At 35.9% G+C, this 14,903-nt stretch overlaps 1 protein-coding gene across 1 annotated transcript in view; it reads left to right on the top strand.

Annotated features, from left to right (window-relative positions):
- The window catches only part of LOC118202261 (uncharacterized), a 37,768-nt gene extending 23,674 nt beyond the window's left edge, over nt 1-14,094 (top strand). The window contains exons 2-3 of the mRNA XM_035374411.2: nt 5,629-5,775; nt 13,311-14,094. Coding sequence (XP_035230302.1) covers nt 5,629-5,775; nt 13,311-13,513 — 350 coding nt within the window. The 3' untranslated portion in view covers nt 13,514-14,094. The remainder of the gene's footprint in view (nt 1-5,628; nt 5,776-13,310) is intronic.
- Nucleotides 14,095-14,903: the final 809 nt, after the last annotated feature.

Raw genomic sequence — 14,903 nt, 5'->3', positions numbered from 1 at the left:
TGCGTCGGAACCCTCCGCGTATCACTTTTCAAATCGTTGCCAGCATACACTATCTCCCTGTATTATAACGTAATCCTACTGCGAATATGGGCAACTAAAAGCCCAAATTTGAAATTTGGAATTTGTTTTATTATCGATTTCATATTTTGTAAACCTTTAACAAATTTTTTATTAACAAACTCAACGGTTTAAAAGCAAGCAATGGCAACACTCTACAGGGGGAAAAAATTTTTTTTTGTCTTCAGCGAGCGAAAATGTGTATCGGAAATTCTAAAGATATGCTCATTTTAAAATTATTTTGCGACATTTCTGTTGAACTGAATTTCATGGTTTAAGTGCAAAGAACATTATATTTAATAAATAAAGGTAACACACAAAACTTTAAAAAAACGCCTCTTTGGACGTAATTTAAAATATATATACGTAATTTAAAATATATATAAATTTATAATTAAACGTACGTAATTTAAAATATATATAAATTTATATATATATATACGAATTATATTTATCAAAACTTCAGCTCGAAATTTCAAATAAAATAACACACTTTTTAAAGTTTTCTAGAAACAATCAATAATGTAAAAATAAAATTTAAGTAAAAGATATAATACTTAAAAAAATTCAGCAAATAAAAACCTCACTGCTGCTAACTGTCATACAGTTAATCTGCTATTTGATAAATATTTCTCAACAAGATTGTTGCGAAATTTTCAAAATTTAAGTATACAGACTTAATAGAAATACTTGATGGTTTTCAAGATGAAATAAAAAGGATAGCGTATTCTAAAAATGAACTTTTGATGATAATTCACTGCATGAAAAGTAATGACATTTTGTAAACAATTTAGGCACTATAATAAAGAACTTTAGAAAACTACTTTATTATATTGTACGCGTTTCTGGAGACACTTTCTAAAGTTTGCCTTTAACTCTTGCTACATTTTTGGCGTTTGCTCATTTCTCAGCTTGCCTGCTTCCAAAAAATACCTAATGTCTCTACAAGTTAATATCTTAAAGTAGTGATATGATAACTATTTCAAGTAATTCCAGAAAAAAATCTGCAAACAAGACTTTAAACAGAAGATACGTAATACTATAAATGTTATTTGAATAGAAGACACCTAATGCTATTAATGTTAATTTAACAACATTTGAAAGTCCTTTAGTAATGGAATAAAGCAAAGTAGACATGCTGCTTACAAAATTATGTGCTCTCAAGATTATTTGAAACAAAATTTCAAATCTTTTTCCTATAACAAAAAAAAATAGTTTTTAAGCTAGTTTTTTTGATAATGGCTTAGAAACGGTCACTTTTCTGAGATTTTTCTGTTCGGCTTTGAAAAGTTCTAGAAGCTTAGTGGGAGAGATTAAATTAAAAGCATTGTTAAATTTATTACATTTGAAATTAAAACCTATGTCAACAGAAATCATAATTAGTGCAATACTTTTAATAAGTTGTGTTTCTTCTTTTCTAAATGAGTAAAGATATCATGAAAACGCAATAAACCAAAAAGAAAAAAAATATCTAATTTGATCTCAGAGAAGCTCTTAAAATTATCGGCAAGGGTATGTTCATAAGGAATTTTCTCGCGCCTTTCCGCATGCCTCGTGCTATACACAGAAGCACGCTCTACGCGTATTCGGGAGGTTCGGAGTTCGAATCCTGACTAAAGCATTGTACATTCTTCATGTTCCTGCATCGAAATGACCTAATAGCTCTCAAAGTGGCTCCCGAATTAAAAGACTGTGGACAATAATTCGTCACTACCAGTATTTGGCGATTGGGTCTCCCAGTTGCCTTTTGAAAAGGGGAAGTATATAAAGTATTTTCTCCCTTCTTTCCTCGTGTTTTCTTGGTGTAACTGGAAGGACGCTGGAAGCGTATTCCGGGGGTCCGGAGTTTGAATCTTGGGCAGGACAATATACATTTTCCAAAATTTCTTTTCAATTTGCAGACAAATTAGAACGATATTTTTGCAGTGAAAATATCTTTGATGAATAATGGGAAAAACTTAAGGACAGCATTTTTGCTCATGACATGCGTTTTAAATTTCTAAAAGGAAAAGCAGGAAATAAATTTTCGTTTTGTTAATTTCAAAATAATACGTTGTTAGCACTGTTACAAGAGATGAAGAGGAAACTTCTTTAAATTCTTTCTATTTGGTAACCAGAAAAGTATTTCTAAAGCCACACTATTTTGTCAATCGGTATTTAAATATAATTTCAACCAGGGTTTAAAGTCTGAGTATGGATCGCAAAACAAAGAAACTTATTAGTAACCCTAATCCTGAGTAATATTTTATTTTGGTGTAGGAAACCGAAAACAGATAGGATTAGACGGCGGTAAAACTAAATAATAAACTTTTATACTTGCTACTCAGCAGCTCTGTATCAGCGAACAAAATTAGAATCACTGGCAGGGCTTAAACAAACTGATATGCACCATCTCCAAGCAGACCAGCTGCTCTCTCAATGGAGTAGAGTAAAGTAAAAGTAAAGTATGTTAGCTTTATTACAAAAGATAAGAGGAATAGAATGAGGTTATATTCTCGTGAACTAATCTTCTGTATTATATTTTACAATAACTAATCTGTTCTAAGATAAGAGATTTAATTTTAGTTTAAAACAGATTTTGTGTTAAAAACTCTTATGATTTCTAAAAATTCTGAAAATTCTTATGGTAAAATTAGTTTCCAACTAAAATTCTGACATCAATGAAATACTGAAACAGCAGTAATCTCTGAAAAAATATTACTCCCATAAAAATGGAAGAGACAATTATGAATAATTACTTTCACGAACTCAAGATCTTTTAGACCCTACAAAGTACAGTGCTGTATATTCAAATTTAACTCTGACTGTAAATTTGGCTGCAATAAAAATATACACATATTAGGCAAAATTTTTCCTGCAGATTCAAATTCAACTTTTATAATAAATTTGACTACAATATGAACTATTTTCTGCTAATTAATACTGAGGGAAATTCTTGCTGGAGATACATATTCAATGTTTACAATAAATTCGGCTGTAATACAAGTTACTTTCCAATAAAATAAGTATTGTGCAAAAATCATCACCTGCTTCTTAGCTTTATAAGAATGCAAACGCTAGATTATGCCTATCCTGAAGTTTGTGTTACACAAATAAATGAGTACCTGGTTTCATTAACTTGCAGATCAAGGTACTGGGCAAGGTACTATATTTCCGGATATATCTGTTTTTATTTGTTTCTCGGCCAATAGACTGGATGCTCGGAACAGAAGAGCCACATTTTCGATTCAGCGTGATGTACAAGCTTGGGATGAGCTACTTGCCTTGTAGAGGAACGTAGTTTAGTTATGCTATAATGTTAGGTTTCCTTCTTTCCTTGTAGCTGACCATTATAATTTATCAAATATTATCATACACTATAGTTTTATACAACGGACTGTGCTCACTGAATGCATTCACTTCTATGATTTGTGCTCTTCATGTTAGAAAATTGTTGGTTTGGTTAGGTTAGGCTAGGCTATTTTGAATATGTCAAAGCACACGAGAGATATTTATCTAAGATGAGAAGTGCCTTCGTAAAGGGCTTTCTAAGAGAAGCTTGCTCATAAACACGCTCGCTATGCATGGAGAAAACCACGAAAACCAGCCATGCATCCTGAGCTCGAACCAAGGAGGAGTTAATAGTTTAAGGCTGCCTTTAACCTCTCGACCAATGGCGGGGCGGAAATAGATGGGTTAATGAAAGTTTTAAAACTGAACGTATTGAACTGAGTATGACAAAGCACACGAGGGCTGTTTACCTTAAGGGGAATATACCTTCATGGAAGATTTTCTAAGGATAATTGATTCGTATTAAAAAAATGTGTTGACAAATATTAACTTCTGAGTAAGCATATTGAACGGTATATAAAAGGTCAACAAATACAAGGCTTAATACATATTCATGTACTTAAATTTCTATATCTTAATTTAAACGATTTTTATTTTACTTAAAGATATAATTTATGAATGGTGTCTGTTTTACTGATGTATATGTCTGTTTTACTGATATATATTTATATAATTATTTATACACTGATGGCAAAAAGTCCCAACACCAAGAAGATATTATTGTAGAAAAATGAAATTTTGACAATACATTTGTCTATGAAACATATTTAATAGATTAAGTTTTCAAGATCACGGGTTAATGCAAGCGCGAGAAGAGCCATTTTAAATGTGAAACGCTGGTACATCAATAACTTGTGTAACCGCCAGAATTTTGAATGCAACTGTGCCGTAGAGGTACCGGATGTCAGTTTGTGGGATGGAGTTCCATACCTGTTGTACTTGGTCGGTCAATACAGGGAGTTAATGCTGGTTGGATAACGCTGGAGTTGTCTCCAATAATATCCCATACGTGCTCGATTGGAGAAAGATCTGTGATCTAGCAGGCCAAGGCAATATGTCGACCCTTTGTAGAGCATGTTGTGTTACAGTAGTGGTAGGAAGGCGAGAGTTATCCTGTTCGAAAACACCTCTTTGAATGTTGTTCACGAATGGCAACAGAACAGGCTGAATCACAAGACTGACGTATAAATTTGCAATCAGGGTGCGCGGAATAACCACGAGAGTGCTCCTGCTGCCATACGAATTAGCTTTTCCGACTCCAGGTGTAGGTCCAGAGTGGCTAGGCTGTAGGTCCAGTGTATCTATGCCGCGCTTACCTGCCTCCTTCTAACCAACTTACGGCCATCACTAGCACCCAAGGCAGAATCGGCTTTCATCAGAAAACACAACAGATCTCCACTCCGTTCTCCAATGAGCTCTAGCTTGACACCAATGACATCGCAAACGGAAGTGGTTGCGACTCAATGGAATCACGTTACAGAACATCTGGCTCGGAGTTGTCCTTCAAGTAACCGATTTGTAACTGTTCGCTGTGTCTCTTTGGTACCAACTGCTGCTCGAATTTCTGCTGCTGACGCAGTACGATACGCCACAGCCATGCGCCGAATACGACGGTCTTCCCTCTCAATAGAGCACGTTTTTTGGCCGCCCAAAACCCAGTCTTCTTCAGCCCGCACCTTCCTTTGATCGCTGCTGCCACCAGTCATGCACAGTAGATACATTTCTGCCAAGTCTTTTTGCAATATCGCAAAAAGAAAATCCACCTTCTCGTAGTCTTATTACACGAACTCGTTCAAACTCACTGAGCTGTGGATAATGACTTCCTTGTCTTCTTAAAAACATTCTTGACTAAAATCAACTCACTAAGTCAAATTTCAAAGATAAATAGCATTCATAAACTTTACAGCGCGTATTTTAAAGCAGACCACCTTATTTATATGCTCATAGTGGCGCTATTATCGTACATTTATGCCCCTAGTGCGAAATTTGAATAGACATCGCATTTCAAATATATAAATATGCCTACCAAATTTCGTTTATCTAGCACACCTCCTTCTTGGTGTTGGGATTTTTTTTCTGTCAGTGTGTTAATACAGTGTGTAGACAAACATAGAAAATATCCTGCGTTATAAGCATGTTAAAAAACTTTCATCGAAAGAAACAAGTTCACAGTGGATTTCCAATTCCAGATGTGCTTTAAATTTATGATTACATCTTTTCAAAGCTATTTTCCATCGTTAGGTTGGGATTACTACCTAGAAGACGTCTGGTGGCCTAGATTTCGTCAGCAGCAAAAACGGAGAGGATCAGGAGACAGTTCAGAGAATGAATTATGCCGAACAGTTCCCACAGAATATTACTCTCGACATCAGATGCTCAGAACAGAAAGTGGGTACCATTCAATAATTTTCTGCATTTTTTCTTCATTTATACGCACAGTTTTGTATTTTCTTTTACATCTGTGAAATGCTTAATTTTCAAACGGCCGTATACCTTTTCACATCTTTACACATATTTCTTTGTTTTCTACTTTCTAAGCATTTTCGTTTCGTACATGAATAGTTTTGATCAAAGCTTAGTGGCCTACCACATTTAGCCTACCACAGCGGTTTAAAATAGAAGGTATTCAATACAATTCATTCTTTTCACTTCTTGTGTTCCATTTGTTCAATTGTAACGTCACTAATAAAAGTTGTAAATCCAAGTTAATTAAAGGTTTTGGTTTATTTACACTGCTCAAAACAATTAAAGGATATTGTAAGTTTTATATAAAATAAAGATATAAGCGAATTTTTTTTTTTTTTTTTTTTTTTTTTTTTTTTTTTTTTTTTTTTCCGAAAATGGAAGAAAAGAATCATAAATGCAAATTTTTCTGATTTTCAAACTGTGGAGTATGCTAATTTTGAGTTCGACGTCAAAAACGTCGCTTCAGCGGCAGCGGATGAAATTTGACTTTCAACTGAACAAAAGACAATGAAGACAAGGATGATCGGCACTCAGTGACTGCTTTGTTTCCATGAGTACGATGTCTCAGCGAAGTCATTTAACAGATTTAGAAGCTTGGAGAGTTGTTGGTAGGTTAGAAGGGGGCCAAACTCAAGCCGAAGTAGCGCAAGCCATTGGAGTGTCACAAAGTGTGATTTCCAGGATCTGGAACCGTTTTTTAGAAACTGGAAGTGCAGACCGAAGACCAGGGCAAGGTCGTAGACGGGCAACAACGCCCAATGAAGATCGTTATTTAGTGTTAACGACTCGGAGACACCGAAATATAAATGCTACTCTTCTCCAACAACACCTTCGCTCGGCTACTGGCACCACGGTTTCAACTCAGACTGTCCGAAACCGACTCCATGGTGTAGGTATGTATGCTCGCCAACCGATGATATGCGTTAGACTAACATCAAGGCATCGTCGCGAACGCATGGAGTGAGCAACAGAGCATGTGAACTGGAGGAGAAATGAATGGAGCAATGTTCTTTTTTCTGACGAGTCCCGTTTTTCCGTTCATCCTGATAATAGGCGTATTTTCATCTGGAGGGACCGTGGCAGTAGGAATAATCCTGCGTTCGTGCACGAAAGTGTCAGATTTGGCGGTGGGGGAGTGTTGGTGTATGGTGGAATCTCCATTGAAGGGCGCACAGACCTCTTCATCATTCGAGATGGACCTCTGACTGGTCGCCGATATCCTCAGACATATTGTAGTCCCTTACGCTGCAGCAATCGGAGATGACTTCATTTTAATGGACGATAACTGCAGGCCACATCGTGCTAACCTGGTGGAGGATTTCCTTTTCGAGGAAGGAATCGTACGAATGGAATGGCCAGCGTGTTCTCCAGACATGAATCCAATAGAGCACGTTTGGGACGCTCTAGGAAGACGAGTTGCTGGCCGCCAACCACCCCCACAAACTCTCCAAGAACTGAAAAGAGCTCTTCTGGAAGAGTGGGACAGAATACCCCAACTCGTGATTAATAGCCTCATTGACTCCATGCCTCAAAGTTGTTCAACGTTGCTGGCCGTCCGTGAAACCATACCCCCTACTGAAAATGATTTCCTTTGAAGAAAACACCTTTTCTTATTCTTTTTTTCTCATATGCTCAAATTGTGCTTTTTTCCTTTTGTACACAAATGCGCAATAAAATGCATTTTTTTCTTCCAAACATGTGTAATTTATTCTCATATAACCTACTACGTCTGTCGACCATGTATCAATCAGCTAAAAAGTTTCCCAGCCACAAGATCCACCTAAAACCGCAATATCCTTTAATTTTTTTTAGCAGTGTATTATAGCAATGCACTCGAGGGTTATCTGTCTTATAAGAGGGAACCGTTTGTGGAGGACTTTCTAAGGGAAACTGTGTCGTATACACGTAACACATGGGGAATCCACGTAAACGCCCATGCAACCAGTCCGTTCGCCGGGATTTGAACCCCGAATTGAACTACCAGTGTTAAGCGATTTTACCGCTCGGCCGCTAGTGGGTAGTTAAACTTCTTTCATGAAATTATAATATTTCATGAACAGTTTCAAATAATTGCTTTTTATCTTAACTCCACCAAAAATAAATATATGCAGAGTTTAAAATTACCTATAACAGTACAGTTGCTACATTTTGCTGAATTTAAGATGATACTATTTATTTTCTCCAGTACTCTATTCTTTTGAGTTATGATAGTGCATGTTCAAACCGCCGCATTTATTTTCACTTGACTTAGAATATTAGGTTAAGTCTAAACGACGGAAAAACATTTCAAATAGAGTATGTGCAATGGAAAGTGCATACTGCTACTTTACGAGTGCCGCGAAACACACCTAAACTGCCCAATCTGTGGATAGCAAAAAGTTAGATTTCCTGAATATGCATGGCAACTGTCAAAACTGGATAGATGTAGCAAACCTTAGGTCGTATATCTGGATCATGGTCCGCGTTATAACCACACGAAAGCCAAGTTATTCTGTTTATGAAATGGCAAAAACACTAGGGTTCTTAAGGGTAAACGTAGGAAAACGTAGGAAAGTTTTGTTTGGTTTGGGTTATTTGATTACGGCAAAGCGTTTAAGTGAAGGGATGCACCCGTAGAGGGCTTTCTAAGGGAAACTGGATTCTATTCACGTTACACCTAGGGAAAGCCCCGAAAACCCCCATGCACCCAGCCCGTTCACCGGGTTTCAAACTCGGATAGTACTGCTAGTTTTCAGGGATTTTATCGCTCGGCAGCTGGTGGGCTAAACATATGAATTATTTGCTGGGAGAATGCTAGCGGTGTAATATCGATGTCATGGTAGAAAAAGGCTAGCCATAGGTAATTGATGCTTGATGTCAGTATAGAATGCCAGACTAACTAGCAGATTAATCAAAAGACAGTGAAAGTGCATACCACAGCCAGGCACATTACCGAAGCTTTTAAGAGCATCGGCAAGCGCAGAATATAGCACAATGTTCTATTTTTTTTTTTCATTAGATGTGGCGCAGAAAGTATGCCATGATTTAAGTTTTGCTTTGTGTGTGCTCTTGAAAGCTCATCTGCATTTGCTTAATTTAATGGTAAGGTGCAGACTCTCATCTGAATCATGGCAATCCTGCATTCATTTCCGAAGCGATTTCACGTTTTCTCTTGCAACAGCTAGGCTAGGATTCAAGCATGGTTCCTTCCGTACATAGCGTAAGCTTTCCTCCTCAGAACTTTATCGCATGCCGAAAGAATTATGTGTATAATCCAATTCTGGGGAGTATTTAGCATTTGCCTTTTTAGCATCTGCCGAACAGTTCTCACAAAATGCAATGAGCTGTCGTCATCCCCCCACCAACAAAGCTCCAAACCGAAACACAAAAGAAATATGTATATAGATCTGTAAATAACTTATTGTAATTATCCACTGTAATTATTGTATCTGTCCATCCAACTGCAAAGTACCCGTGTAAAGTATATCTGAGACAATATTGTCTGCAATGCAAATTATGCACCATTAGTATATAACTGTGTATTATGAATGCTGCAATGTAAACTAATTCCCGAGCATGGTGTTAGCGTGCTCGGTCAGAGTACACTTGTATAGATGGTTAGTGCAGTGGGGCGATACCAGTTTTGCCCATGGCGATGTTTTGGTGCCTCCTGTACTTCTTTCTATCTGTCTGTCCATATGACGATAGTGTGTCTTGAATTTGGAAAGGCTGCTGTACTTAGTATTCAGTCTGGTTTTTATGGTACATTTGTGAGTAGTATCTAAAGAAAACTGGATGGGGCGATGATCGCTAAGTGACGGAATGTCTGTGATTCTCCGCCTTTTGGTAAGTAGAAATATAACTTTTGAGGCCAAGGTAGCATCGTGAGGGAATTGCCCAGTACATGGGTTGAGTGTCAGTGTGATTGGTAATAACCACTCTACTTACTATCATGTAATCTAAGATAACTAGCGCTCTTGCATTATACTCCGGAGCCAGCCAAATTTTTCTGGTTACACTGAAATCTCCAACGATGGCACTGCATTTGACATCATATGATGATGCATGTTCAAGCTGAGGCAGTGCATCTAAAATATCCCTAGACGGAGGCCGCTAAATTGATTAATATTTGGAAAATCTTCATGGAATAAAAGCCAGTGATATTAGCATGAGCTGTGCAATATTCATGAAGAACTGCTAAAGAAACGTAATTCTCCTGGAATATTTGAGCTTAATTACTCGTTAACGCTTAGCTGAGTTGGAGACTATCTTGAAGAACATATACACTATGTATAGTATTTGTGCAACTAAATGCTGGTCAAACATTTAGTACATTACCGGCATCTTTAGAGCTATAATTCAAAGTTGCAGGTCCAGCATGTTTCAAAACTCATTGTGTGGCAAACTTTGTATGCAGTGCGCCTTTTTTTATTTGAATCCACAGAGTTGGTGTAGTTTGGTGGTTCTATCATACATTTTTCCGCTAGAAGAACTTTACCGCAACTAAAGCCCACTGTTAGAGCTTCACAGTTACGAATGAAGTGCCTCAGACTTGACAAGAAACACCTGGTTTCACGATGATATATTCAAAAGGTGCTGGTATTAAAACCCAAACGCTCTCTGTAAGAATATTTAACTTGTTCAAAAAGCTGCTTTTGGCTATCTACTATCCAAGAAATACTCCCTGGGGCAGTAAAAAGAATATTCTTGGAACAAGTTTGAAGAAGAAGAAGCGGAAGGTACAAGACCTAAAAATGCTTGCTGACTATTGTCACCGTAGCTGAGTTAGGCACTCCAAAAACGATAACTGAAGTATTTCGTTGACAAGGCTAAGACTATATTAGAGAAAGAGACTTTTATTTTTTATTTAATTATGGCAAAGCACTCTAGGGCTATTTTCCTAAGGTAGAGATGCCTTCTTGGAGGACTTTCTAAGTGCAACTGGCTCGTATATACGTTACACATGAAAAAAACAGCGAAAACTCCATTGTAGCCAGCCCGTTCGCCGGGATTTAAGCCGCATACCAAACTACTAGTGTTCAGCGTGTTCACCGCTTGGCCCTGTTGGGAATTAGAGAGAGAGCGGAATTATCCTTATAGCATTTCTCAAAGCTTGCAGGTGGTGCATCTCCTTGCATCACACGAGCAGCTCGCTAGATCTGGTTTCGCGAACCTCTTTTACAGAAATGCTTAGTTTTTTAATGTTTAATTCCAGGGAGAGCTGGTCCCTCAGTTGCTATTCTGTGTGCTCGATATTGCTTGGCTTAAGCAATATCACGTGGTAAGACTGTTTCTTGGTAAGGCTTGCCTTTCTATTCTTCCTTTCAATAAGGTTTTTTTTTGTCAGAATTGTATGATGCTGATGTGTGTCTGTAAACGAGACTTCATACATGACGAGACTTCGTCTGAATACTGCGAGGTTCTGCAATGTTCTAACAGAATCCCTTGAGTTGTTCTTAGTTAGTTCTTAGTTGTTAGTTCTACTTAGTTACTAAGTTAGTTCTTAGTTGTTAGTTCATAAAAGCCTTAGAGCACAAGGACATGCTCCTGTAGCTGTGAGTAGTGAAGTACTTATCCAATTATCTATCAGACACGTTTAATTTCTTATTTTCTTTTAAATGGAGTATAAATGAATTAAACTGGTTGCAGAGTTTGTTCAAATTATCGATTTTAGCTACTGACAAGCTTATATTGTCTGCACAGTCTTGAATATGCTTTAAAAGCTACCTTGAATAGAATCAGTGGAATTTGAGCCCTGACTACGAAGTTTACGAGATTTCTTTCGGAAGCTTACAAACTGGCAGAATAATTCCACGGTTGATACTTTATGGTCGGAAAATATCAGTGCTGCCAATGTGAATAACTTCCAAAATGAAATTTCTTTGGTCGCTTCCCTTCGTTTCTTAAAGTGACAAGTTAAATGAAGTCAATAATGAAACTAGGACACCCAATCAGAGTATTGGCAATCATAGCATAAGGACTGGAAATAATGATAAAGGGAAATGACTTTCCTCATCTGGAATTTAGTTTCTCGGACAAGGAAGCATATGAAAATTACCTTATAGTAGACCTGCCTTTGTAGTTGCGAACAATAAAGTGCTTGTTCAGTTATTGTACTACGTGCTGTGGTGATGTGTGTATTAAAGAGTTTTTCCAGACGCCTTTAATTTCTTTTTGTCTTTTTAATGGAGTGTAAATAAATGAAACTGGTCACAAAGCTTATTAAAATTGTCGACATTAGATACTGGCCATATTATTTTGTCTGCACACTCTTAAATAGGCTTGAAAAGTTGTCTTGAATCAGTGAAATATACTTACTGACTACCAAAAATTTACGAGATTCCGTTGGGAAAACTTCAAAGTACGTACAAGCTGGCAGAATAATTCCATAATTGATATTTTATGGGAGTAATGTGTCAGTGTTACTAAAATAATGAGTTCCAACCGCCGATGTGTTATAATGCCAACATTTACCGAAAATTAATCTGGACGATCTGTTGCAGCCTTGTTTCTCTCCATTTATTCCTCTATGCAGTTGCTCTTAGGATCATTTTACATTTTTAATAATCCCCGATGATAGCCGTTTTTTTTTTTAAATTCTTAACGATAACTTAATTCCTTAACCCTCTGGCTGCGGGTGCAATATTCATAAAAGCCTTTAAAAAAATTTCATGCAGTTTTTTCCTGCTAAACTGATCTCAGTTAAAATTCCAGTTTCTGAAAAAGAGATAAAAAAGTTCCCTACGTAAATTCAGGATAAAAGGCGAACGCCCACGTTCCCACATTCTGAGGGTTAATAAAAGCTAAACATAAACTTACATTCCTTCTCTTTCTCAGTTTTTTTTTTTTTTTTTTTTTTTCAGTATTAAAATGGATTATGCTCTTACATTTTTAAAGCTTAGTGATAGATACTAATCACTTTTTAGATTTATATATATTCATTCCCATAGGCCACAAAATAAAAATTGAGAACTGATTGTCCGAATAAAATGATCAGGCCAAAGAAATTTATATTTTGAATTTACATAGGCGAAAACCAGAAACGCTGAGGTACACAGCCATGTTCATTTATAAAGTATTAATAATTAAATAATTAAAAAATTTAACTGTCCTTAATTTTTACACACATTTTAACAATATGCGTTAAAAGATGCAGATGCGTCATTTTCTCTTGTGAACAGAACAACAATAAGAGTCAGTGTATTCCAATTCATACTTACCTCCTAAGATATGCCAACAATATAAAATTTTATTGAGACATTTAAAGCGTATAGGCCTTAATAGAATTCCGTGGTAATATCAGACGTTTACTATCAAACTGCTACAATCTTAACTCATAAAAAAGCACAGTATATGCATTCTTTTTTTTTTTTTTTTCTTTTGAAATAATGTAACATAAAAACACTTACAATATTACTTTAGTATATTCTTTTTAATTATTATGTATTCCGAGAGAATACAATGAAAGTATTTTCCAGGTCCGAACTACATTCTATCTCCTAGTTCTCAAGGCCAGAAAGGCTCCGCACCTGTCTACACTTATCGGCCAGGAACCACAACAGTACAGCCACAGAAATCATGGCCTACTCGGGCTCACGATGGCTCAATGGAACAAAAGCAAATGCTCTCAAATCGAAGGGAATCAGCAACACCATCTGAAACTGATATCTTTCAGTTCTAACAATTTTTACATTACGGTTTATGAAATATTACAGTAATTAAAATTCAGCAACATGACATGAAAATAAAGCATAATAATACATCTGCCTAGAAGTAATCTAAACCTTTTTCGATTAAAACACCAAAATTTCCATGTTTATTACTGTAGTAAATATTACTATAGCAAATAAATTTCAGTAAACTTAAAGCAATTAAAGAAAATCTCATTTTAAAAGTGTGTAATACGTAATAAAGTAAAATTCCCATAATGTTATTATCAAAAAGAAGAAATAATATTCAAATATACTTCACCTCTAAATTTTATTTTCTTTTGCATAATAATAGTCATAGGGGAAAATGTAATGCTGTAGTGGATGACAGATTGCTTTAAAGCAATTCCCTCTTGAATCTACTGAATTTAATTAGTACTTTTGAAGATGGGTTAATTAAGGAAACTGCCGCTATCAAATCTTGCTTATACTGAATTTTAATATATATATATATATAACTAATTTTTTTCTGTTGTAACTTAGTTTGTTTGTTTCTTTGACCAAGATTTCCTGTACGAAATTATTATCAACATTAAAAAATATTGAAAATATACATCCTATTAATTATTGCTAAGAATCTGTTTATTTCACACATCGAAACATTTTACAGCTAGCGCAATCACTTCTTTCGACAGCTGATATTTCTAAAGATACTTTATTCAAGTGATCAGAACTACGTAATTCATTCAAGTATATAATAAACTTTAACACAGATATTACTACGCTAAATGCTATTCAGTTGAAACATAACAGTAGCCTCTTATTTTTTAAGTTTTCCTATAAGACATATTTATTGTCCGAGCCTTCTTTCCTTAAAGCCCACTCGAACTATTTTCCCCTTCACATTTAAAGAACTATCTTTCTTTTATTGCACAATCATTCTTTCACAACCAGTTTTTATTATTAGTACAATTAAGATTGCAATGTAAATGATAGCAACTTAAAAATTAGCAAACTGGATCTGTTAGCTTTTCCCTCACATTTAACTGTGTGACAGCCAATTATAATATAATAAAATCTGAATATTTCGCTCGAAATCTTCTTAGCACCCTGCACTTTATTCGTGGATACAGAATCCAAAGGAAGCCCACGTGAACGATCCCACCAGTGTACGGTAAGTCTACTTCTAGCAAAGTGGAAATAATTGATTGATTAAAAGTGACTGTAACGCCCTTAGCGAAAAATTAGGCTAATTATCAAATCTGACTCTGTAATTAAACGAGAGAGAAGAAAGTACATATAAAAGGTTGCATTGCATCATGTGATTACTAAGAATCGACAGTCAGAAATAAACTATTGATCAAAAAATTCGGTTCATTGATTATCAATCGATTACAGATTGCACAACTTTCACACTGTAGA

The sequence above is a fragment of the Stegodyphus dumicola genome, chromosome X2, assembly GCF_044657685.1.
Source record: "Stegodyphus dumicola isolate Sdum_Otavi_A_Nest chromosome X2, ASM4465768v1".
NCBI classification, from domain to species: Eukaryota; Metazoa; Arthropoda; class Arachnida; order Araneae; family Eresidae; genus Stegodyphus; species Stegodyphus dumicola.
The sequence above is the reverse complement of the archived record's forward strand: the minus strand, read 5'-3'. Positions and strand labels throughout refer to the sequence as shown.